The sequence below is a fragment of the Strigops habroptila genome, chromosome 11, assembly GCF_004027225.2.
Source record: "Strigops habroptila isolate Jane chromosome 11, bStrHab1.2.pri, whole genome shotgun sequence".
Classification (NCBI taxonomy): Eukaryota; Metazoa; Chordata; class Aves; order Psittaciformes; family Psittacidae; genus Strigops; species Strigops habroptila.
The window spans coordinates 12,353,246-12,378,150 of record NC_046360.1 but is presented as its reverse complement, the minus strand read 5'-3'; the positions used below and the strand labels follow the sequence as shown (position 1 = coordinate 12,378,150).

General features: G+C 47.7%; 1 protein-coding gene across 1 annotated transcript in view; it reads left to right on the top strand.

The window, feature by feature from the left end:
• Nucleotides 1-390: 390 nt before the first annotated feature.
• Nucleotides 391-24,905, top strand: part of RBM19 (RNA binding motif protein 19) — a 69,463-nt gene continuing 44,948 nt past the window's right edge. The window contains exons 1-21 of the mRNA XM_030501671.2: nt 391-549; nt 1,838-2,020; nt 2,543-2,674; nt 2,917-2,955; nt 3,538-3,745; nt 4,836-5,110; nt 5,613-5,687; nt 5,962-6,040; nt 6,766-6,834; nt 7,695-7,895; nt 9,136-9,266; nt 9,651-9,772; nt 10,267-10,363; nt 10,817-10,927; nt 11,479-11,679; nt 12,155-12,272; nt 13,441-13,577; nt 14,816-14,876; nt 16,307-16,386; nt 17,433-17,488; nt 18,996-19,112. Of these exons, the coding sequence (XP_030357531.1) occupies nt 514-549; nt 1,838-2,020; nt 2,543-2,674; nt 2,917-2,955; nt 3,538-3,745; nt 4,836-5,110; nt 5,613-5,687; nt 5,962-6,040; nt 6,766-6,834; nt 7,695-7,895; nt 9,136-9,266; nt 9,651-9,772; nt 10,267-10,363; nt 10,817-10,927; nt 11,479-11,679; nt 12,155-12,272; nt 13,441-13,577; nt 14,816-14,876; nt 16,307-16,386; nt 17,433-17,488; nt 18,996-19,112 (2,528 nt within the window). The 5' untranslated portion in view covers nt 391-513. The remainder of the gene's footprint in view (nt 550-1,837; nt 2,021-2,542; nt 2,675-2,916; nt 2,956-3,537; nt 3,746-4,835; nt 5,111-5,612; nt 5,688-5,961; nt 6,041-6,765; nt 6,835-7,694; nt 7,896-9,135; nt 9,267-9,650; nt 9,773-10,266; nt 10,364-10,816; nt 10,928-11,478; nt 11,680-12,154; nt 12,273-13,440; nt 13,578-14,815; nt 14,877-16,306; nt 16,387-17,432; nt 17,489-18,995; nt 19,113-24,905) is intronic.

The following is a 24,905-nucleotide window of genomic DNA, read 5'->3' as shown; positions in this document are numbered from 1 at the left end:
CCTTGTTTAAGACAGGCAGAGCTGGACTGAAGGGCTGTGAGTCAGATGAGATGCTTGAAGGAGTGTGGTCCCACTTCCCCAAAATACTCTCCCCCTCCAGCACTGGATGCTCAGGTAGGAGAGGACTCTCAGTGTTTAACAACCCGCAGGGGGTGTTTCTTCCATGATTTCAGCCTCTCTTCTCCATGGGAGCTTCTGCAACACAACACACCCTGGCTGTGCTGACATTTAGCTGCGTCCCCTCTGCCTCCCCTTCCCCGTTCCCCCATGCCCGGCCGGTCCCTGTCCCCTTTGTGCTCCTTGATGCTCCCCGTTGTCCCCGCGGGTCCTCCGTTACTAGGGCCCCGTTGCGAAGGACCCGTTGCCAACATCCGGGTCCCTCCTCTGGCTCCTGCGCGCTGCATCCCTTCTCCCACGTGACTCAGCGGGAAGATGGCGGCGCCCGCAGGCAGGCGTGTGCGGCGCTGAGCGCGGCGGGACCTTCCCTTGCGGCGACCGATTTCTGTCGCTGCCATGTCGCGACTTATCGTGAAGAACCTCCCCAATGGGGTGAGCCTGCTGCGGGGTGGAGGGGGCCTCCCGGGTGTAGAGATGGGTCTGAGGGGGCACGCCGGGAGGAACGGGGATGGAGAGGTCCTGGGACAAGGGGCTGTGAGGGGTTGTGGGGATGTGCTGGTCCGTGGTGGGAGAGCGGGGAGGCACCCGTGGGGGTAGGATGGTGGGGACCTTGCAGGGAATGGACCAGCAGTGGTCAGGGAGATGCCTTGGGGTGGAGGAGGAGGAGGCTGTGCAGGGGGGTGCATCCCTGGGCAGCTGGGGATGTGCCTCTGAGAGTGCTTACTGCAGGCTTATAACCCTGACACGAGCTGGCAGCCCCTCAGGGTGGGCGAGCAGAGCTTGTGGCCACTGTCCTCCCTTCTTTGACTCAGAGTTGAGGGCACGCTGTGCTGCTCTGCTGCCATCCAGGTCCCCCATGGGGTCCCACCGTGCCTGTGGTTGAACTGGGGGTTTAACTGTGGCAGGGCAGCGCTGCGGGGCCCTGGGCTCCCTGAGACCTGAGTGCACTCTTTAGCTGCAGCAGTATTGCAGGCAGAGATCTGTACATGGAGTGGGTTTAGGGGGGAGATGAAGGGGTTTGGTGGTTGATGTGTGTGGGTTTAATCAGTATGCTACAATACAGTGGGATTCCTACAGCGCTTGGGAAGCCCTTTGATAAGAAATGTTTTGTTTTGGACTTGTCTGCAAAGTGTTTCTCTGGTTAGAAACATAGACTCAACCAGGTTAGAAAAGACTTTTAAGATCATTAAGTCCAACCATTATCCCACCACTAACCCATGGCACTGAGGGCCTTAGCTACACGGTGTGTGAACACTTGCAGGGACGGTGACTCCAGCCCTGCCCTGGGCAGCCTGTTCCAATGCCTGAGCACCCTTTGGGGGAGGAATTGTTCCTTATCTCCATCTAAACCTCCTCCGGTGCAGCTTGAGGCCGTTTCCTCTTGTCTGTCCCTTGTTCCTTGGGAGCAGAGACCAGCCCCCTCCTGGCTCCATCCTCCTGTCAGGCAGTTGGAGAGAGCGATAAGGACCCCCTGAGCCTTCTCTTCTCCAGACTAAACCCCCCCAGGTCCCTCAGCCGTTCCCTATCACACTTGTGCTCCAGGCCCTGCACCAGCTCCATTGCCCTTCTCTGGCCCCGCTCCAGCACCTCAATGTCTCTCTTGCAGTGAGGGGCCCAGAATTGAACACAGGATTCGAGGTGCGGCCTCGCCAGTGCCCAGTACGAGTTGGTTGTCTTGCATTGTTGATTTTCCTTTCTATTGTCCTTCTGCATTTCCCAGATGAAAGAAGATCGCTTTCGGAAGCTGTTTGGTGCCTTTGGCACACTGACTGATTGTTGCTTGAAGTTCACCAAGGAGGGCAAGTTCAGGAAATTTGGCTTCATTGGCTACAAGTCTGAAGAGGAAGCTCAGACAGCACTGAACCACTTCAACAGAAGTTTCATAGACACGTCCAGAATCACAGTGAGTTGATCTTTAAAAATATCTTCCTTTAATTCTTAAGGAAGTTTGTTATTGGAGATTTTGGTGGCCAAGAAAGCTGAAAGATTAAGTCCTCTGTAGCAAGACAGCACAGCCTGATGCCAGACCTCATGGCTGGAGTCTGGAGCAGATACTTGATTCAGATGGGCTGTGTTCAAGCACTAACAGTGATTTCAGTGCTGGTTGGAACAGCAGTGTCAGATATTGAGCTGGCATAATCTGAGCTTTTGAATCTAACCCCTTTTTTCTCAGGTCTTTCATCTGGCTGTTCCGGACAGAGAATGATTCACAATAAACAGGACAACTTATTTGACTGTGCCTAAAGGAGCACAACAAACTGTTCCCCATGTTGAGTGGACATGTAGCTCTGTTGCCTGTTCTCCTGCACACACACACCCTCCATCCTGTCAGGGTTATAAGGAGGGTTTCTGAGTGAGGCTTAACCAGCAGTTACAGAGACAGTGTGTTGAACAGATGTTTAACTAAAGATCTTATTCTTTTCAGGTTGAGTTATGCAAGTCTTTTGGTGACCCTTCAAAACCCAAAGCATGGAGTAAGCACTCTCAGAAGGTCCCTGCCTCTGAAAAACAGACTGAGAAACCTGTGGCAAATGCAGCTCCTGCAGGCACAAAGAAAGTGAGTCTTGTTTGTTTCCTCGAGGCTCTGCTGTGTGTCAGTGACTTGGTAAAGAGAAGGGTAACCTGGTGTGTGGAGAGGGGGATGGAGTAGCTGGAACAGTGGTGTTGGAGTCCTGGTTCTGGTATTTTCTTTCCTTAGGATCTATGTTCTCTGCACCATTAGGTTACCTGAAATTATCTTGTGTTTCTAATAAGCCTTTCTAAAAATGTTTTTGATTTTATTTGTTTGGTTTTTCCTAGGATAAAAAGAAGAAAGATCCAACAGAAAACTTAAAGGAGGTGAGTTGAGGTTGAACTCCAATCCCTACCTTCTTGCTAGCTTGTATTAACAGCAAGAGTTGAGCAGCTCCTTTCTGTACCCTGCTTCCCATGCTGTTAATTCAGGCAAAGTGTATGATTTAACCAACTCCATGACAGTCCAACTTTACTGTAACAAACCATTATTGTAACAATCCTGATGCTGGGGACCAGTTTTTTAACTGTTAGCTCCTCCTGTGCATCCATGCACCATGTCCAGGACAATCCTGTTTCAAAAATGCTGGGTTTTAGCCATATATAAGTTTTGTCACGTTTGACTTGTACATTTTTTTCCTCTTTTTAATGTTTTGGTCTTTTTTAAAGTGCTTTCTGAACATCAAATACTGAAAAGAAAGAGTAGGGCTGAGAGATTCTTTGATTCTATGATGTTGAGGAGACTTTAGTCACTCTAAGTGCTCACCTTGTCAGTGTAAAGTGAACTTCCATTAAGGGATTTTTTTTGTTACACTGCTGGAAATGAGATGATATCTTTGAATTCTCGCTCACTACAAGCTCTCCCATGTCTGTCTTCACAGCTTGTCTGCTTGGTTTCTTTTTCCACAGCTGGAAGAAGATAAAACATTCCAAGAGTTCTTGGTGGTTCACCAGAAGCGGTCTCAGGTGGCCACTTGGGCTAATGACACTTTGGCAGAGGAGCCCAAGAAGGGAAAAGCAAAGTCAGCAGCTGATTATCTCAACTTTGATTCGGATGAATCTGAGGAGCTGAGTGAGGATGGGAGTGAACTCTCTGAAGATGAGGAGGAAACAAAAGGTACTGAAAGGAACTATCACCCTTTGCTTGCCTATACCGTGGTGAATGAGCAGGATGCTGACAGGACCTGGCTCAGAGTCTTACCCTCCTAATGGAGACAGTGTAATCAGGCTGGTCGTTTCCCAAGCATGAGACTCATTCTGCGTGCTGTGGTTGTATGCTTGTTTTCCCAAATTCAGTGAAATGTGGGAAATGCAGTTTCTGGTACTATGGGGATGGCATTTGTGCTTTCCCTGGGGCCTTAAGGCAATGACTAGGTATGAATAACAGGGCAAACATCTGCATCTTTCCCTTAACTGCTCTTCTAGCCTGCAGCCACTTTCATCTCCAGGATTTCCAGAGCTGGATGTGGTTTCTGTTTATTTAGTAACCTATAGCTGATGTCTGTGAACTTGTCTGGTCTGCTTTTGGTATGTATTTCTGGAAATGGGCCCTATTGGAGTTGATTGGAAGGGACAGAGTTCAATATCTTGGATCCTGAAAGGAAAACTGTATTTAGTGGAGTAGTCAGTTAACTTAAAAGACTGAGAAATCTAGGCTGCTGTCTGGTGTATGTCTGCTTAGAATTCAGTGTCCCTGCACCAGTGATGAATGTGGTTTTGGAGCCTTTCTCCCTCCCTACATGGTATTTCCTTACGCTGCTCTATTGGAGTGAATGGCATTTTCCCTCCTGCTCCTCATCTCTCTTCGGGTAGCTCAAACGTAAGTGTGATGAGTTGATCTTTGCTGGAGGGGTGTTTTGGAGAAACAGCTTCCTCCATCCTTTTCCCTGCAAAACTAAACTGAACAATTGAAAAGCTTCTTTGGGGTCTGTTTGAAGTGTTCAGTTAAAATTGAGACAAAATACTTTGCCGTGGAGTTCCTCCAGCTCCTTTCTGTTGCTTTGAAAAGACAAGTGATGCAGGCTGTCAGTTGGGAAGTGCTGACATAAAATTACTCTGCTGTTCTCAAGCCATTCCTTCCCATGGCACAGGTAGAGCAGAGGAAGGTGGTTCTCATGGTTGTGGTGGTTCTTGGCTTTTACCTGACTAGGGAGAGATAGCAGCAGCAGCATCTGTATGCAAAACTTCTCTGGTCTCTCCTCTGACAGCAAAGAAAGGAGGCAAGAAGGCAGCTGCCAGCAAGGACCTCTCAGATATGGATTACCTGAAATCTAAGGTGGTGAAGGATTCTTCCTCCTCATCCAGTACAGAGGAAGAAACAGATAGTGAGGAGGATGAGGTGGAAGAGGAAAGTGAGAACGAGGGGGATTCGGGCATTGCGGAAACCATCAGCACCCACACAGATAAAAAGGGGAAGCCAAAAGCCCAACAGACACAGCAAGAGACACCAGTGGAGAAGAAGAGAAAAGGATCCACACTAGAGGTACAGCTGGATTAGACTTTTGTTTGTCTAAAGCAGGAGCTTTTTGGGGTAGTATGTGTCTGGTAGTCATTCCAGGGATGAACTGAAAGCTTGAAGGCTGTGAGACCACCATAGGTACTGGATTTTTTGCCTCATTGGGTGGGAGCCAGTAAAAGAGTTTGCTGGATCTCCTTTTTAGTGCTGTTTGAATTCCTTAAGACAGAGGTTCCAAACATGTGCTTCTAGTGCCCTTTCCAGAGGCTTTTTCGTTTTTCCAGTGTTCTCTCTCTCTGCAGGAAACACTGTTCTGCAGAGCTCAGTTTTTAGTGGCTGGCTTTAACTATTTCAGCCAGACTTTGCACCCTTACCTGGCCCTTCTTGCCCAGGCTGATGCAGTGACAAGAATCTCTCCATGTTCTCTCCTTCTCTTTCCTGTTTGTTGGGGAAACCCAGCTTGTTGTGCTATGATTTTTGTTGGTATTCACTCAGCCTTTCTTCTTCTCCACCCCATCCTTCTGTGCAGAACCAAGGCAGCTCAACAGAAGCCAGCACACCATACACAGTGAAACTGCGTGGTGCTCCCTTGAACATCACTGAGGCAAGCTTTCTTACTGAAGCTGGGGATAGAGGCTCAAGGGTGTTCTCAGGGTGTTCCTCAGCATGATCTTTGCTGAGGCTTCTCTGCAAAACAGCTCCATGGTCTTCATTTATGGAGCTGTTTTGAGGGTTGGAAGTGTGGTTGGGGAAGCTTCGTGCAGGGAATTGTATGTTGCATGTGGTGTTTTTTATGGTACATATATAAAAACAAAGTCTGAAACCTGCTGCTTCCTGTATCTGAGAACTTACTTAAACAATTACAATTCTTCTTGCAGCAAAAGATTCGTGACTTCTTCTTGCCTCTGAAGCCCGTGGCAATCCGGATGGGAAAAACCACACAGGGGAAGAATAAAGGTAGTGTCTGTATGTGGAAGGGGGGGAATGGATCTGTGAGTTAGAGGACCTCTCAATCACACCTCTGCTCTTCCCATGTGCAATTCCAAATCACTGACTCCTATCCTGATTCTTACAGACCTTTCTATGACTTTGCAGCTCTCCTGCCCTAGTTGCTGTCCATAGGATGCCGTGGGCAGAGTAATGTTGGCTGTGCTCCCTTAGGAGTAGCAGCAGGAGCCTTTTCCTTTGATTTGCCTCTGGAACTTTCCTAAACACCCCAAACCATGCCAAGGAAAGGCCTCTTCCTCTGGGATAGCTCCTGTATCAGTTGCAAGAGCAGTCTTTAGCTAAGGGGGGTCTCCATGCAGGTTGTGGCTACTGGAGGTGCCCACCAGAAAGAGTGTGGAGCCAGTCCTCAGAGCTACAGGGGACTTTGCTATATGCTGCTTTCCTTTCACAGCCTAACAGTGGCTGTGCCTTTTACCTGTTCTTGGAGATAACTGTAAAAGCCTACTTCAGCTGTTAAATCAGGCTTCTTTGGTTTGCGTGTAGAGAATAAGCTTTGAAAAGGCAGCCTTCCAGTCTAACATGGCCATTTTCAGGCTGGCTTGAAACTTGAATGGGAGCTGACTGCCTTATCTGTAGGAATCTATATTAAAGAAAGCCCAATTCACCCTTAATTAGCCAATTAGTGGTTGTGTGTTCCCCACATGATGCTCAGTTGAACCTTTCCTTCCTCCAAGGTTACATCTTTGTTGACTTGAAGAGCGAAGCAGAAGTGCGAAGGGCCTTGAAGCGAAAAGAATACATAGGTAAGGGCTGTTTGTTCCTTCTTCTTGTGGCTGATGTTGATGGCAGGGTGCTCAGCTGCTGAAGTGTTCACTGCGGAAGCATCTCCTCTTGTTTTATTCCAGGCAGATGGTGGGGGTGGTTTCCTCTGCTCAGCTGACATGGGATAAACCAAGTGCTGTGTCAGGAGCAGGCAAGCAACTGAGCATGTTGCTCTTTGGCCCTTGGTTTTTGTCATGTGCTTGAACTGTATCTTGGTATAATAACGATGCTGTTTAAATCTGGTCGGGATAGTGCAGGGGATTTGTACAAGCAATTCTGCAAGCCTGTGTTTGAAACCTGCTCTTGGCTTAGCTCTTAGTGGAACGACTTAAACAATAGTTGCAAAAATTCTATGCAGAATGGGGATATCTCCTTGGAAGCCTGTGGACTAGGCTGGTGCAGGGAAAGGCTGGAGCTCTCTGGAAGGAAGGGAGACTGTGGAGTTGTCGAGCAAATGTGATCCTGGGTTTTATGAAAACTGCTTTCTTGCAGCCCCTGCACTCCTGTTTTTAAACCATAGAATGGTTTGGGTTGGAAAGGACCTTAAGATCATCCAGTTCCAAGCCCCTGCCATGGGCAGGGGCCCCTCACACTAGAGAGGGTTACTCCAAGCTGCATCCAGCGTGGTCTTGAACACTGCCAGGGATGGAGCATTTACCACTTCCTTGGGTAACCTGTTCCAGTGCCTCACCACCCTAAATCAGGCAGCATTCTGCCCAAAGCTTGTGGAATTGGAATTGATTGTGTCACTGCTGTAAGCAGAGGCTCTTTGCACATTGATACTGATTGCCCATGGCCTTGGGAAACAGCTAATGTGCTTCTCTGTGTGTTTGTGGATCAGGTGGACGATGCATTGAGGTGCTCCGATGCAGGAATACCCCAAAAGAAACTGTTACAGCAAAACCTGATAACCAGACATGGCAAAGAAGGAAGAGAGACGATGAGGAAGAAGAGGACTTGTCTGAATCAGGGAGACTCTTTGTCAGGAATCTTCCCTTTACTTGCACTGAGGAGGATTTGGAGAAGATCTTTTCCAAGTATGGTAAGTATTCGGTGCAGGACTGGGACTTGCAGGGCTACATCTTTCCTTCATGTCCATGGAGGTTTTCTTGCTGGGTGTGATGGACAAAGCTCTGTGTCCAACACCTCTTGAATATGGACCAATCCCATCATCTTTATTGCCTGGGGTGGTAGCGTGTGGCTGCTTGGCTTGGAAACTGATGCTGGCTCCATGGTTCCTTCCTCAAAGCACATACTGCTGTGTCTGCCCTCACCCCTCTCATCTCATCACTGGTACAACAGTAAAAGCTCTTGCCAGTCAGGGTAGGCTCTGAGGCCTAGTGGGGTGGGGAGAAGGAGAAGAAAGGAGAAAATAACCCAAAGCACCTGCTACATGAAGTACTCATCACACAGGAGATTTCTAGATCATGCAGGCAACAGGTGAATCTCTTGTCAAACATGAATTTGTGTGTATCTCATGTCAGCTGGAAGATTAAAACTTCTCTTTTCTAGCTTAAAGTTAAAGAAATTTAAGTTTATCTTGGCATGGGGCAGTGGAGAGAGGATTAGGTTGTGGAAATCTTTGTTGCTGACTGGAGGTAAAAGCAGCTGCTTGGAGCTTGCCTGGTTTGTGTGGCATGTCAGAGGCCTGTGAGCTGTCACATAGAATCATAGAATGGTTTGGGTTGGAAAGGACCTTAGGATCATCCAGTTCCAACCCCCCTGCCATGGGCAGGGACACCTCACACTAGACAGGGTTGCTCCAAGCTGCATTCAGCCTGGCCTTGAACACTGCCAGGGATGGAGCATTTACCACTTCCTTGAACAAGCTGTGCCAGTGCCTCAGCACCCTCACAGTAAAGAACTTCTTCCTTATATCTAACCTGAACTTCCCCTGTTTAAGTTTGAACCCATGACCCCTTGTCCTACCACGACAGTCCCTGATGAAGAGTCCCTCTCCAGCATCCTTGTAGCCCGCTTCAGACACTGGAAGCTGCTCTGAGGTCTCCACGCAGCTTCTCTTCTCTAGGCTGAACAGCCCCAACTTTCTCAGCCTGTCTTCACATGGTGCACAGCTGGATTTTGGGCTGCTTTTGCTGGACTTGCCTTGTTAGTCTGCAGCCAGTAGCTCCTTATCCAAGCTGGTGGCTTGCTGCACACCTTCCAAAGCTGCTCTGCCCTCCCTGCTCCTCTCCTCCCCAGGTTCAGCCAGGAGGTGCCAGTTCAGAGCATGTAGTGGCTGTGCAAGGACATGTGTCACAGTAATGCCTTTACTTTTGCAGGACCCCTCTCAGAAATCCATTTCCCTATAGACAGACTGACCAAGAAACCCAAAGGCTTTGCTTTTGTCACCTACATGATTCCTGAGCATGCAGTGAAGGCATATGCAGAAATGGATGGGCAAGTGTTCCAGGTACAGTGACTGATGGTTTTGATGGTGGGAATGTGTGCCAGTAACGTGGCCAAGTGTTTGCTTCTGTGCTGTGCTGAACAGGCTGAGTCTCTTCTGCCTTGCTGCATGGGAACATGGTTACTTTTGGTGGTGTAACTGGGTCTGAACAGCCTTAAAGGTGCCAGAATGTGAACTACAGGTGGAGAAGGAGATCTAAGTCTCAATCTCTCACATTGTGTGGCTACTCTGACTTGCAGTAATGTCTCATTTGGGAAGGAAGGTTCCCTCCTTTCACCTAGGCTGCTTGACTAGGAAAAGTGCTAGAAAATTTCCTCCACTCTGCTTAGTTCATGAACTTCTGTGGGTTACTTCAGAGCTGCTGGACCTCTTCTTCCTTTCTTCTAGGGTAGAATGATGCATCTTTTACCATCCACCATCAGAAAGGAAAAACTCGAAGATGTAGATGCAGAAGAGTCTTCCTCCTACAAAAAGCAGAAAGAGGCAAAGGACAAAGCCAACAGTGCCAGGTACAGAGATGTCTTGTCGTGGGCAAGACAACACAGCCTGCCAGATTCCCAAGTGGCAGGAATGCATCTGGGGTCTTTGCAGGGGCTATATAGATTACCAAAGTCAAAAAAGCATTTTGCTTTATCTCCTACCTACTTGATTCCTCTGTCCAAGTAGCTCTAGTAGTTCAGAAATGGAGAGAAATGTGGTTTTGAATGGCTTTGTGTATGAGGTTATTTCTCTGGTGTCTCGTAGGAATTGGTCTGATGCTGTAATTCTTTAGGGTAGTGGTTTCAGATCAGTTGGGCCTTTCCCATATATTGGATCACCTATATTTCTAAAACTCACAGGAGCTTTGTCTTTCGATGTGACAAATGAGACTGAAAGAAGTGGCTGATACTTTCTAACTACCTTCTTTCCCTCTAACTCTTCACCCTGGCTACTAATGGTGGCATTCAAAGCATTGAACAGAGTGGAAGAAGGGGCTGAACCTGACTCTTCTTTCTCTTTCCAGCTCTCACAACTGGAACACGTTGTTTGTGGGAACAAATGCCGTGGCTGATGCCATTGCTCAGAAGTACAATGCTTCCAAAAGCCAAGTGCTGGATCATGTGAGTTGGGTTATTGATGGGAGATCACTTTCCTATCTGTTTCCTCAGGCCCAGGGCCTTCCTGGTCTTTTTGTGCAGCAAAAGCCTGTGGGCATCAACAAGCACCATGCATGCTGAGAGATCAGTGATGCTGCAGCATCTCTGTGGCATCTGAGGCTAAAAATCCTTTTGTCACTGGAAGACAACGTGACATTTCCAGCACTCCTTCTCACCCTGCTTTTCTGTGGCTGAGTTTTACATTTCTACATACTCAGAAGCTGATGGGAATTTACACCCTAAAGCTCAGATCCTTCTTGGAATCTTGATTTTACCCTGGGAAGCGTTCTGACTCCCAACAGCAAAACTCAGTAGCTTCAGAGGAGCTGGAGCACTTTACCTTCAAGCTCTCTGCAAAATTCCCTTTGCTTCTGAGAGTGGCAGGAGCAACAGATGATATGACGTTCTTTCCTGCAGGAGAGTAAAGACAGCGTGGCAGTGAGGGTTGCTCTGGGAGAAACTGAACTGGTCCAGGAGATTCGCCGGTTCCTCATTGAAAACGGAGTCAGCCTGGATTCCTTCAGCCAGGTGAGTTGCTCAGCTGGAGGCAGTGATGTGGACCTACCTCTTATATGGTGGTCTAGTCCTCGTGTCCTCAGCTCTCTTTGAAATTAGGCATTAAATCCTCAGTATCTCAGAGGATTGAACTCTTGCATAGGTTGGGAAATGTTCGTTGAATCATAGCACATCAGGTTGGAAGTGACCTCAAGGATCATCTGGTCCAACCTTAATTCTTTGCCCATTTGAAAGTCCGACTGCCCTCAGGATGGTTGAAATACATAGTATGATGGCTTATAATATGATGGTCAGCCTGTTTAGGCAGAGAAGGAACCTGTGTCCATACCAGGGTTCATCTGGAGCTGAACCCTCCAAACATGAGCATTTGTGGAACAGGGTGGTCGTACTAGGGTGCGGATCTTATAGGACATATTCTAAATGGCTGTTGGCCCTCTTGGGCCCTGGAAAGGGATGATGTGGAGTGAGAATGATGTGTTGGATCTGAAATCTTCAGTAAGTAAGATATTGGGGTTTGCTGCTTTAAATCCCATCTCCCCTTTCTTGCCCCATGAATGTGGCAGGCTGCTGGTGAGCGCAGTAAGAGGGTGATCCTGGTGAAGAACCTCCCAGCCGGCACGAGTGTGGTGGAGCTGGAGGATGTCTTCGGCAAACACGGCAGCCTGGGCCGGGTGCTGCTGCCAGAAGGAGGAATCACAGCCATTGTGGAGTTCCTTGAGCCAACTGAGGCCAAGCAAGCATTCACCAGGCTGGCCTACTCCAAGGTGAGTGTGGCGAGGAGCAGGGGACAGCAGGGGTCTTGGCTGGTTGTGAAGCTGCACAATGGAGTGCTTCCTGGAAATATGAGGGACAGAGGACTTTTGAGAGGAGTTATCCCAGTGCCACTACTGTTACCATCTATCCCTTGCATTTAGGGAGATGCTCAGTGCATCCTTATGCAGCAGTGGCTGAGTAGGGCTCTCAGTCTTCAAAAGATGGCTGGAGGAGGGGGCTGTGACACCTAGAAAAGGCTTGGTGGCCTGACAAGGGTTTGGTTTACCTTTCACAATACAAGAGTGTGGTACATGGTAGGCTGGGGTCCTGTGTGAGGCTGGATGCAGATTCTCCTTTGGTAAAAGAGTTGAGCTTTTCCACTGCCATATTTCCTTACAGAGTGAGAGGGAAATAAAGTTAAGAGCAGAGCTTTTTCTTCAGGTCTTGCCCTCCACTCTTCGTTTCTCTTTTGTGTTCTCTTCACAGTTTCATTCTGTACCATTGTACCTGGAATGGGCTCCAATGGGTGTCTTCTTCAGCCCAGCCCCTCCAAAAAAACCCCTTGAGGCTCCAGAAAAGGAGAGCAAAGCAAGGCTGCTGCCTGGTAAGAACGTTGGCTTTGGAACAGAGGTATCTCTGGTTGTTTTTAGTGTAAAGCAGCAGTGCTGATATTCCTGACCCTTGGGGGTGGAACCAGCTGCACAGCTCCTTCCGGCTGGAGCCAGGGAGAGGTGGGGGGTCAGTTTATCTCCCTGTAACTGAGACCTTCACCTGGAGATGAAAGGTTTGAAGTGCAGGAGCTCCTGGAAGGCTTCTTGGGGCTGATCATGGTCTTTGCTGCCAGCCTCTGGATCTGGGAGGGGATTGTGCCAGCCACAGATGGAGGCACATCTTTGTCCCACACCCGTCTCACTGAATCTATTCCCTTTTCTTCCCTCAAACCAGCCTCCTTCAGAGGCAATGGATTTTTTCCTCTGCCTTGTTGGCAAATATCCCACCAGCTGGGGCATGGAGGGTTGGACCACCCACTAAAAAGGCTTGGGCTGTGTGGTGCTGGGCAACCAGATGCAGCAGTAAGGGAAAGTCATCTGGGGATGCATTGGGATGGAGCTGGGGGATTTCTGTGTACCCCTGGCCCAGTGCAGGGTCTCCTGTGCCCATATTTGGCCCTTCTGAGCGCAGACAGCATCCATCAGCTGTGCTGCAGGGGATGAAGCTGCTCTAAAAGACAAGTGGCGTAGCAAGGAAAGGAGCTGGCAAGTCAGTGGATGAGAGAGAGCATGCTTGTGTGTATGCTCTGATGTCTAATAAGGGCTTAGTCCCTCTGCAGCCTCTGGTCGAGCATGGGGTCCAACAGATCTCTCCCCACCCTCCCAGGGTCTCACCACGTCCTAGGGAAGAACTTCTGCCTAAGAGCTCATCTCAATCTCCCCTCTGGCAGGTTAAAGCCATTCCCCTTGTCCTGTCCCTACAGGCCCTTGACCAAAGCCCCTCTCCAGGTTTCCTGGAGCCCCTTTAGGCACTGGAGCTGCTCTAAGGTGTCCCCTTCAGGAGCCTTCTCTTCTCCAGGCTGCCCCAGCCCAGCTCTCTCAGCCTGGCTCCAGAGCAGAGCTGCTCCAGCCCTCTGTGTGTTGAGCTTGCTTCAGTCTATGTCCACCTGCAAAGAGCCAACAGAGAAATGGCCTGTTCCTGCTGGAGTAGTAACTGTTAGCTGGGGCAGTGGGCAAGCTTTGTTACATCTTACAAAGTTGGGTTTATTCTTTGTGTTTCAGATGAAGCTGTAAAGGGCTCAGAGGAAACAGCAGCACAGGAAGAAGAGGAGGAGGAGGAAGAAGAAGAAAGCATTCCTGGGTGTACCTTGTTCATCAAAAACCTGAACTTTGCCACCACAGAAGACACACTGAAGGAGGTGAGCCATAAGCAAGGAGAAGGGGCTGAGTTTTGCTTGGCATAGTCCACTTGATTGAGTGGAAGGGGTTGAGTGTGTGTTGGGGGCCAGGCTGAGATGCCTAATAGAGTAAAGCCTTTACCCCCAACATGGGCCAGAAGAAAAGGCTCTACTCTGCTGCAGAAGGCAGCTGTTCTCCACCTGGTGTGCTGAGGACAAAATGTTTGGAGGAGTTAAATTGCAGCCAGTATGACCTAATGGGAGTTGAGGGGGCACTGGATTATACTGGGACTGAGACCCTCTGCTTTGGGATTTCAGGTGCCAGTTAAGACTAATGTATCTGAACCCCTTTGGCTGGGGTTTAATTCCACCTTGGGACAGGGGGAGGCAGTAGGAAATCTTCTAAGCCTCCTTAGGCTTTCTGTAATGCTTCTCCTTGGGACAAGCACTTCAGCAGCTGTGATACTGCTTTGTGTGTGGAGGCAATAAATAAATAGATGATGTTTTCAGTGAGATGTGCTTTTCATCTAAGCTTCTACCATCACTGAGCTGTCTGTGCTGCTTTACCACAGTTGGGAGAGGGAATGTTTCGAAAGCCATGTGGGATGGTAATAGGAAAATAGGGAAAAGCAACTGGGAATTCTTGTCTCTGCCACTTTTTGTAGCTATCTAAAATGCCACATTTCATGGCCTAAGAATGCTGGTGCAATGTCAGCCTGGACCCGTGCTCCTTTACCTTGGAGCCGTGGTACCATGTAGAGAGTCTGGTTCAGTTGGACCTGGGACCAAATGTGAATGTTCAGAGAAGGACTGGGACTTGTCCCTCTTCTTTTTCTGCCTCTGGCTGAGGTTTTGCAAGGGAGTCAACCAGACGGTTTGCAGGCCCTGCTACCCTCCAGCCCCTCCTGTGTGTCTTTGGAAAGAGCTATTCTAGGGACATCACAGGAGTCATCCACCCCTAAGGTCCCAACCTGGCTGAGGGCTTCTTATAACCTCTAACATCCCTCCAGAGCCATCCCAGATCTCTGCACTGTTTCAGAGGAGTGGTGGAACGTGCCTATTGATTTCTTTACAAGTCTGTGTGAGGGAGTGTATTTGTACAGAAATAGTGGTATAAGAAAGGACCCAGCTGCACTGACTGCTTATCAGGTGTGTGCATAGGGGGGAGGTGGGCCTGGCTCTGGAAGAGGGCCACATTGTCGCTTGAGTTGCAAGCCTCTGACAAAGGGAACTGAATCACGTGTCCAAATTCCTTGCAGACATTCTCCAAAGTGGGAGCTGTGAAGAGCTGCACGATATCCAAGAAGAAAGACAAAGCAGGTACTCTCAACGTTGCTGTTCAGTTCCTTCCCTCAGCTGGTTGCCGAGGGCTCAGGTGTGGCATTGCTTTAGCATTCAGCTGGCTGAGCGTTTGTGTTCTCGTTGGTGAAATCCTTAATGTTTCTAGAAGTGTGGTTGTCGAAATGGCTGAAAGCAGCAACCACAAATACCCTGGGGTTTGGCCTAGGAGGTTAAGATGAATTGTGGGATTTGTGGAGACGTGGCCTTCTCTTGAGATCTCGAGATCTCAAGGAGAAGCTGACTCCTTCAGAATCACACAAGAAAGCGGGATGCAAGTTGAAAGGAACCAGTGCCCCACAACGATTAAACATGTGCACAGGATGCTTTATCCTGAAATAGCAGTGGGATCTTCAAGGATGCCTGGCTGAGTACTGTGCTGAGTGGGCTTCCTTTGCCTTCTGCCTGCCAGCAGGCTGTGGTGACGACTGGTTATGCCTGTTGCATTGACTGTGCTTGCTTTCTGGGCTGTTGGACAGGATAGAGTTTCCTTCAGGCCAGTACTGGCTAGATGGACTGTCTTCCTTCTTTTTAGGCTGGGAAATTGCACAGCTTTATAGGATTTTTGCCCTAACAGGGCTCTGCTTGCATGGGATACCGTACATGGGATACAGAGCAATCCCCCTCTTACTGTGGGGCCATCTCTACAGCCTCCTACAACTGAGGTTTTGAAGTTAGAAACTGGGTGTTATGTATTTGCATGGGGATCTTTCCTTTCCTCACCCTCAGCCTTACTTACGGCTCTTGTACTAGCCAACGTGTTCCTCAGAAGCATGGTGTGACCATAGGTGCTGCAAACCTTTGCTGTGCAGGGAGGTGGAATCAAGATCTCCTCCTTTGGCATGGAACTAGCAGCTGCCCACCCAGTTTCTAGAAGTGCTTGGTCCTTTGCGCCTTGGACCTCAAAGGCACTTTGTCCCTTAAGTGAAATACAGAGCTTGCACCTTGTGATGATGGGAAATACAGCACGTGGTGGTCCCAGCTGAAATGGATCTCAGATGCTTGGCTCCCCAGCAGTGGTCAGTAACTGACTGCTCGTCAAGAGTTGGCCAAAATGGATTTCTGAAGGGGTAACAGGTTAGAAGTGTCTCCTCTGGGAGAACCAAACCGCAACCTGCACATCACTGTCCTGCACCAGAAGTCACACCTGGTTCTGGGTAGTTGGCAAGGTTTCCAAGCAAAGGTCTCATTTCAGTCATGAGGAACAAGTCTCAGGACAAGTCAGTAAGGAAGGGGTGCTCATGAGAAGCATCAGAGTCAGGGCATGAGCAGGCTGGCCCTTTGCATTGGGTATTAACTTCTACCCCCCTCCAGTTTTGGCAATCAATGCTTGCTCCTGATTTGCTTTTAAATCTTCTGCTTAATATCACCGTTTCCTGCTACCTTCATGAGTCCCCTTTCTCTTCTGACAGGCACTTTGCTTTCAATGGGCTTTGGATTTGTGGAGTACAAAAAGCCAGAGAGCGCCCAGAAAGCCCTGCGCCGGCTCCAGGTAAGCTTAAGCATTGTCAAGTCTGGATTTCTTTCCAGAAATGGTAGGCAAAGGCTTCGATGAACTGGGAAGTTCAAAATGCAGCTGAGGATGTCTGTGCTATGGGTTACGTTATGCAGATGGTGAAGTCTCTAACATGGGCCAGGTTTGTGAGGGAAGAGGGTATGTAAAGGACAGTTTAGGGTCTACTAGCTTCCTGCCTTCTCCGTCACACACATCACGGGGCTTGGCTGCACTCTGGAGGAGTAAATCATTCTCTCTGCTGCTAGAGAAACATCCAGGAGTCGGTCCACACTACCTGGGTGGTGCAGGTGGGACAGCTCTAGTGGTGCCTTTCTAGGTAGATGTGAAGGAATTACTCTGTGTAATCTATGTATGTTCACTGAGCACAACCCATGAGTCCCACCTGCAGCAGGTGAGCATGTCACATTCTACAGCCTAAGTAGACTTTGGGTAGATGTGTGTTCTCCATCCTTTTGAAAAGCAGAATCCTGGGGAAGAGAGAAAGCAAGGAAAATGGGTGTTTTGTGGATGGGGTGGGCAGCAGGGCTCTGTCAGGGGATGATTAGGCAAGAGGCTGCTTGTTCTCAGTGCAGGAAGCAAGAGACAGAAGACTTCTTTGCTGTATTGGCTACTGGTGGCCAACAAGACATCCTTGGCTCTTTCCTGAACAAATAATAAGACAGTCCTTGCCTTGAAGAGTTCACAGTCTAGAGGTAGAGGAAACCACAGCCCAAAGCACTGAAGTGACCCACCTTTGTCAGTTTAGTGGCAGAGCTGAGGTTGATGGACAGCTAGATCAGGAATGTTGGCTGCTGCTTCAGTCAGTCAAGCTGTCTCCAACCTCCTATCAAAGCCTTGCCTCACATGGGTGGTGTTCAACAGAGAACTATTTGGCAGGGAGAAGGGGAGAGATATATGGGGAAGAGCAGGATGTGAAATGCTGGAAGCTTGGAAGCTGTTGTGACTTTGATTTTAATTTATTTATTGAATTTATTTTCTTGAATTCATCTATTCATGTTTCTGTTCTTTGTTTTAATTTCTAGGGCTGCTCTGTAGATGGCCATAAACTGGAAGTGAAAATCTCAGAGAGAGCTGTCAGGTAAAGCTTATGTCTCACCTCTGTAACATGGTTACACTTAAGCTGCAGTAATGCTTGGCAGGTTCTTCCCTTCTTACCTAGAATCTCTGCATCACGAGGGATGGGAGCAGCAGTGCTCTGACTGCTGAACACATCAGCCTTTGTTGTGATTTGCTCACTCACTTTAGTCAGTCTTGCTTGAAAAGCAAAAAAAATGATGAGTAACTAGTGCAAAGGTGTTCACTCACTAAATAACATATTTCTAGTTAAAATTGTGAAGCAGCATGCAGGGACCCCAAAAATGAGCCCAAAATGAGAACCAGGCGCTGGAGTTTTCTTCCATGCTCAAGGAAAAGGCTCCTCTAAAGCCTCTGCTTTGACAGTTCAGTCAGCATTGCAAAATCAAGTGATAGCCTGAGTTGCAGTCGGTTTAAAGAGTTCTTGAAGACAAATATTCTCTGGGTAATGAAATCTTTTACCCTAGTTCATCAGGGAGAACAGGAGCTTAAGAACAATGTTCTGCTGCTGACTGATCAAATCAAGACAAATAAGGTTGGTTTCTTGCTTGAAAAGAAACCTGGATTCAACTTCTTTTGTTGGGGTAGTTGGGTGCAAAGGAGATGGTTACTTGTGGATGTACCTCTCCAAGTAGGAGATTGAGTCCTGCTTCCAAACCGGAGCGGTTCCTACACTAGGAAGGTTCCAACATGAGAAGGGTTCCAACACGAGAAGGGTTTCCTTCTTAGTTTTTATTCAGGATGGAATTTTCAAAGTGCAAAGTTGAAAATTAATCCAGATGTTTGAAGGTGAATGTAGACACCTAAAACCTGTCCTATAGGCACTTTGGAAACTGCACTAGAGGAGGTATCTCTTAAATGTCAAAATGTGTTTGAAAACCTGGTCCCTGAGGACCAGAAGCAGTCTGGCAGCTCCCTGTCTGCACTTTGTATTCAAGTCTTTAATAAACATTTTCATCCACTTTGATTTCTACAATCCCTTCTGTGGGTATCCAGCCTACAATGTGGAATGCTTTGCTTAATGAAACAAGCTGCTATGTTTTGCAGTAGGTAAATTCTTGTCCATATGCAATACAATTCTGAAATTAGAAACTAATAATTATTAAATATTTCATTTGCTATTTTCTAAGCCAGAAAGAAAAAGAAACAAAATGAGCTTACACTGAGCTATTTAAAAAATGTATATCAAATAGTACATCCTCCTGAGAACTGAATGGGCAAGATTTGATGTCAAAGTGGGTGGCAAATTGGGAGTCCAGGCTAACCTCAACAGTGCTGTCTAATCTCAACCGAGGTCGCAATCAGCAAGCTGGAAGCTTTGATTTTCAGATGTAGGATTTAAATCAATTCATTCCTTCTCGGTGTACTGTATGGCATTTCTGTTGTCACCAGTAAGATGCCAGTGAGGATGTTGATGTGTACTGGCTCATTTTCTGCATTCCTGCTGTTGAAGGAGCCAGCATGCAATGCTGTGCAGTCGTCCTCACTTGCTCTTTCTGGTGCCTTCCCAGGCCTGCAGTGAAATCCTCCCGAAAGAAACAAACTGTCAAGAAGCAGAAGACTTCCAAGATCTTGGTCCGAAACATCCCATTCCAGGCCACCGTCAGGGAAATCAGGGAACTCTTCAGGTAGGGAAGTGCTTTCTGTTGGGTCTGTGGAGTGCTCCGGGCTGGAGCTCGTGTGATTTTCATACAGGATCTTGCTGTTGGTTTGTAAAGGCTATGAGGTTTGTTTTCTTTGTGGAAGTAAAGCAGCCTTTTACTGAATGTAAATGCAAATGGCCTGGCAGGTTATACCAGTATAGAAACTCTGCTGATGAGACAGAGCTCACGTAAGCCAGGATTTTGGCTGGAGCCACTGTGAGCTGTCACTCACTTTCCTTTCCATGGGGGTTTCACTGCCTGTGCCTCAGTGAAACACCTAGTTGGTGGGGTGTTGCCCTGTGGTTGGCAGCCCTGTGTCTGTTAAGGGGGTGGGATTGTGCTGCCTCTAATACCCTCACCAGCAAGAAATACCTTGTCAGCTGTGAGACCTGCCTGGGATAGTGCTGAGTGTCGAATAGGGATTTTGGGATCCCAGCCTGCCTCCTTCTGTGTGCTGGCTGATGGCTGTTCTCTTTGTATCCTCAGCCTTTTGTGCAGTGATTCATTAAGCCTTGTAATGCATCCTGGAAAAGAGGTGAAACTGTGTAATATACAGCATACAGCGTCTTTTCTGCTCCCGGGATGAGAATCTTCTGCTCATTGACCCAGGCCATGGTCCCTGCTCCACTGTTGGCTTGTGCAAGGAATTGAGGGGAATTGGTGTCCAACTCTGCCTGTCAGTTTTCCCATCTGGAAAACAAGGGTGATAGCTCACATCTGCAGGGCACAGTGAAGTACTGGGTTAGGCTTTCTGTGTGGGTCTGTCTAAGCAGAAGGCAGGGGCTTTGGTTTGGTCAGGCTGTGGCATTTCTTTCCAAAGGGAATGCATTGTGGAATTGCTTATCCCTTTGAAGCCTCCTCAGACCATGCAGTGGAAACTGCCCTGTGAGGACCTGCAGGGCAATGATTTGTTCATTGTGAGGGAAACTATGCACTTCCCTACCTACAATCAGTTCTACCTACTTTATGAACCTGTGATGTTCTCCTGGCTTGACCACAGGTAAGGACAGTGGTTCCTATGTGGCTGGTAGGCTGTTTCCAAGGTATAATGTGTCAAGGAATGCTGTATGTTGTGATGCTGTTACGGGGTAAGCTCTGGGGATTTAACTAAATGCTGACTGTGACTTGGCTCTTGGACCTGTGTTGCTGGAAGGGTGATGGTAGGCACAATGTAAAGATCCCTATAGAAGATGTGTTTGTGCACACAGAAGATATTGCTTGTGCTGTGCAACGTGGATGCTTTTGCTTCAACCCTGTGAGGCCCTACTGAAACAGGGCAAAACCTCTGGACTTCTAAGTCACTCTGCTGAGTTTCTTAGCAGTGGGGCACTGCTAATTCAAAACCCAGCACTGTGTGGCTACAGACATGATCTTAATGAAGCTGGAGCAAGCAAACCCAGGGGGATCTATTTGCCTTCTGGGGCCCTGCGTTAAGTTCAAGGAGCTGGGAGGCTTGTGTATAGCATAAGGACAGACAAGCCCAGCAGACTGGGGGGGTCTGGTATGTTTTTTTCCCTCCTGGCTTGTCTAGCACCTCAGTGCAGTGGAGAGGAGGGGGAGAGGAGCAGTCTGATGAATATTGCAAGGAACATGCAGCTTCAAGCCGCGGCTGCTGTTGACAGCGCTCCCAGAGTGACACGTGAGCATCCGTTTCACTTACCTGGTGTATTCAGAGATGGGAGGTTTTATCCTCAAAACAAAAGCCATCAGCTTGGTAGGGACACACACACACAATCCTCCCTCTCCACCCCTGCCATCCCTCTTTCCCTTCAGAGCAGCTAAAACCAGGCATGACGGAGCACTACAAAACACTTCGTCCTCCTGGATTGCTTTTTTGGGGTGGTTTTAAATCAGATGCCTTTGCTCTGGAGCGTGTGGAGCTCTTCCTGCATTTAGGAACCTGTCGTATTTCTATTTGGTTAGTTAGTTGGAATTGTGAACAGGTTCACAATTGCCAGCAGGGCTGCAGGGGGCACTCTTAGCCTGCCCAGGAAAGGCTGGCCAAGAAAGGCTGGGGACCACAGCACTGGGGACAGCAAGGGACAGCCAGCCTGGGGACCACCAGGCCACACTGCTGGGCATCACCATGTAGAGCAACAGCCCTGGCCCATGGAGGTGAGAGGCTTTGCAGGGTGAGCATCTCTATTGTTTCACATGCTCAAAAGCCACTTCCAGCCCTGCAGCTGATGTTGTCTCCCAACCTGCTTCCTTCTATGCTTGCTTTTGCTTTTCTCAGTTGCCTGGGCAAGAGAAAGATTAATACATAAATATATGTACACACACTCTCTCTCTATGTGTGTATATATTACCCAAATACATCTCTTATGCAAACATATGTTTCCATATATATATATGTTATAGAATCATAGAATGGTTTGGGTTGGAAAGGACCTTAAGATCATCTAGTTCTAATCCCCCTTTTATATATATATATATATATATATATATGTATATGTTTCCCCAAACAAATATTTCCATGTTTTGAGCTTTGTCAAGGAGCTGTGTCTTCCTTTTTTAAATGGACCCACTGTAGGTGTTAATGACACTGGAACAGCAAAACAAGGGAGTTGGGTGTTTGGAACAGTGGATTTTAAAGGTTGTTCAGCCTTTAAAATCAGCACTGGCAGCTCAGGAAATCCTGCCCTGGCTTTATGCTTTTTAGTATCATTATTATATTATTTAGTATCATTGTGTATGGATCCATCACTCAGTACTCAGACTTGCCCTGCACCATCATTTGTGTTCTTAGCACAGCTGAAGGTAGACCATGGCTGCCTTGTGTGTGTCCTTCCTTGCTCTTCCCCTTCCCCAGCTGCTTTGGGTGACCCATGCAAACCATGGGAAAGGCTCTGCACCATCCTCCAGGCTGGACCTCGCTGTGGTTTGGAAGTGGTTGGTGGCACATGTGCTTCCCCATCGCATGATCACTCTGCATCATGAGCACCAGGAGGTTCGGGGAGCTGCGTTCCCCAGCAGCTTCCTCCTGCCCATCCCCAGCAGTGAGGTAGATTCCTGGGAGAAAGAAGGCCAGGCAATCCCTTGGGAAAGATCTATGAGTAGGTGTAAAACTCAAACTGATTTTCCCCCAAGCTCATAGTTAGCAGGAGATTCAAAGCAAATGTATTTCTTCACATTTCTCTTCCCTGTGAGGGTGGTGAGGCAGTGTTCAAGGTCAGGTTGGACAGGGCTTGGAGCAACTGGATGAGCTTTAAGGTCTCTTTAACCCCAACCATTCCATGATCCTTTTAATTTTGGAGTTGGGCCGTATCTAGTTTAGTTCTTGGGCTGGACAAAGATGGTGCTTCCCTGTCTCTGGGAGACACGGGTGCTCTGGTTAACAGCTGAAGTCTTCTTCCTGCAAAGCAAACGTCTTGTTGCAGGGCTCCATGAGCCTTAGGTGCTGCCCACCTTCCGCAGCAGACCCAATGGCTTTGCTGGGGTGTGTGGCACTGATTCTGAACATGTCCTGTCATCTGCTGGAGGTTTTGGCCTCTCTGGCACCATCAAGGCATTTTTAATTTCATTCTTTTGAGACCCAGCAAGTGTTATTTTCTTTAAAGGGAGAAATGCTTTTCAATTATAGGGGCTGCCTATAATATATAGGTGTGAAGATTTAGCTTTTGTGGGTGTGTTCTCTTATTTTTCACCCCCCAATTTTTGTTCTTTATTACATTCTCCTCTTTTTTACCACCTGGAAATATTACAAAAGATAAATGGTCCTTAGTTCTTTCCCAAAGAGCCATAGGTAGGGAAAGAGAGACAAAGGGACTGATATCCCATGAAGGCTGCTAATTCTTGCGCCCAAATTGGGGGGCTTTTATGGCAGGACTTTCTCTCAAAAGGAACTCCAGATGTGGCAAGCTGAATTGGAGCTTTCTGAAAGGCCACATTTTCACAGATTGGAGCTCTGGCAATTGCTGAAAATTAGGCTCCTTTAAAATCTATCCCATTAGATCCATGCAGGAAGTTCCAATTAACTGTTTGTTTCAGAGCATCCTCTTCCATCCTCCTTCCCCCTATCTGCACCATGAATATTAAAAATAAGGTTGTTTTCCAGTTGGCATATAATGTTGCCAGGAGATGTATGTTTTCTTGTCCCCAAAGGGGGAACGATTAGGTGTAGAAAAAGACTTCATAAAAGATTCTTACCCAATCAAATGCAACCTGAGGGATAGATACTGGTGAGAGCCTGCCTGGAGTTTGACATAACTGATGCTTGTTCCACCAATGGATGTGGTTATTAGAGTTGCATCTCAAGTAGCATGTTTTGGGGATGACATTGTTGCCTCTTTGCTTTGCAAAATGTGTTTGAAAACTCATGGTTGGGGCTGTATCTATAAATTATCCTAATATTGCAATAACCAGAGCTTCCAGCCCTCCCCTGCTGACTCGTTGCAGTAGACACTAACCCATCTGTGTGGTGACCTCAGAGCAGCTTCCAGTATCTGAAGGGGGCTACAAGGATGCTGGGGAGGGACTTTCATCAGGGACTATAGCGACAGGACAAGGGGTGATGGGTTCAAACTGAAACAGGGGAAGTTCAGGTTAGATATAAGGAAGAAGTTCTTTACTGTGAGGGTGCTGAGGCGCTGGAATGGGTTGCCCAAGGAAGTTGTGAATGCTCCATCCCTGGCAGTGTTCAGGGCCAGGTTGGACAGAGCCTTGGGCAACATGGTCTAGTGTGAGGCGTCCCTGCCCATGGCAGGAGGTTGGAACTGGAGGATCTTAAGGTCCTTTCCAACCCAAACCGTTCTGTGAGTCTGTGGAAGTTCAGAGTGACATCAGGAGCCAGCACCACGAGTGTGGAAGGTGGTTTATTGTCCATCTGGCCATCCCTTGCCTCTCACCTATAGGAACTGCAACCAAACACATTGCATTAAGCTGTTAAATCACAAAAATTAGTATTGCTCGAGAGACTGGACTTCAGTTTGACTACAGAAGCTGGCAGAAAAAGCAACTGAAAGCTATGCCAAAGCACAGAACAGGTTATTGGGTACATTTATCTCCATATTCTGACTTTACTATAAAGAAAGTAATGCTAGTTCTTGCAAAGACCTTCAGGGGTGGGTGTCTCTTTTAATTTTAACTCCTTTGCTGACTGTTTTCTCCCTCTTGACAAAGACATGGCATTTATTACATCTGGCAAAACAAGTGCCAGGCACTGATTAGGAGAAAACAGATCTATTCCCTCTGATAGAGGGTAAAAGTGAAGACAGGCTGTGGGACAAGACTTTGGAGTCATGTCTCTTCCAGGAGAAGAAAAATCTCTGAGGAGACAGACAGTGGATAAACTGGCAGAGAGCTATATTTTTTTTAAAGGCAGTCTTTATGAAGTTAATTTTATAAGATGATGCCTTTCACTTCTTCTGACCTATTATAATAAAGTGGAGTTATCAGAATGGGCTTTTCATTTCCCATTATAAAGGACACGGTGGTATAATGAATCCGTCTGCCAGGCTTGCTTGCTGTTCACACCTTTCTCCCAGTAATGGAGTCTACATGACTGAAGACAATTTCTCCTTCCCAGAGTAACGTTGCCTTGTTGAAGCTGTGGAAATCTTTGCTACTGAAAGGCAAGAGGAGGGGGAGAAAAAAACTTGGTCCCTTCGTAAACATGTGAGTTAAGCAAGTGCCAGGCAGTATTAATTAGAATATCCAGTGCAAACAGCCCTAGGATGCACAGTGCTGTAAGCATTGATTGCTGAGCAGTCTGATGTCATTCAAGTGATGCTTTTCCTTCTAAACCCTTACATCTAATGCTAGAAATGTTTCAGAATC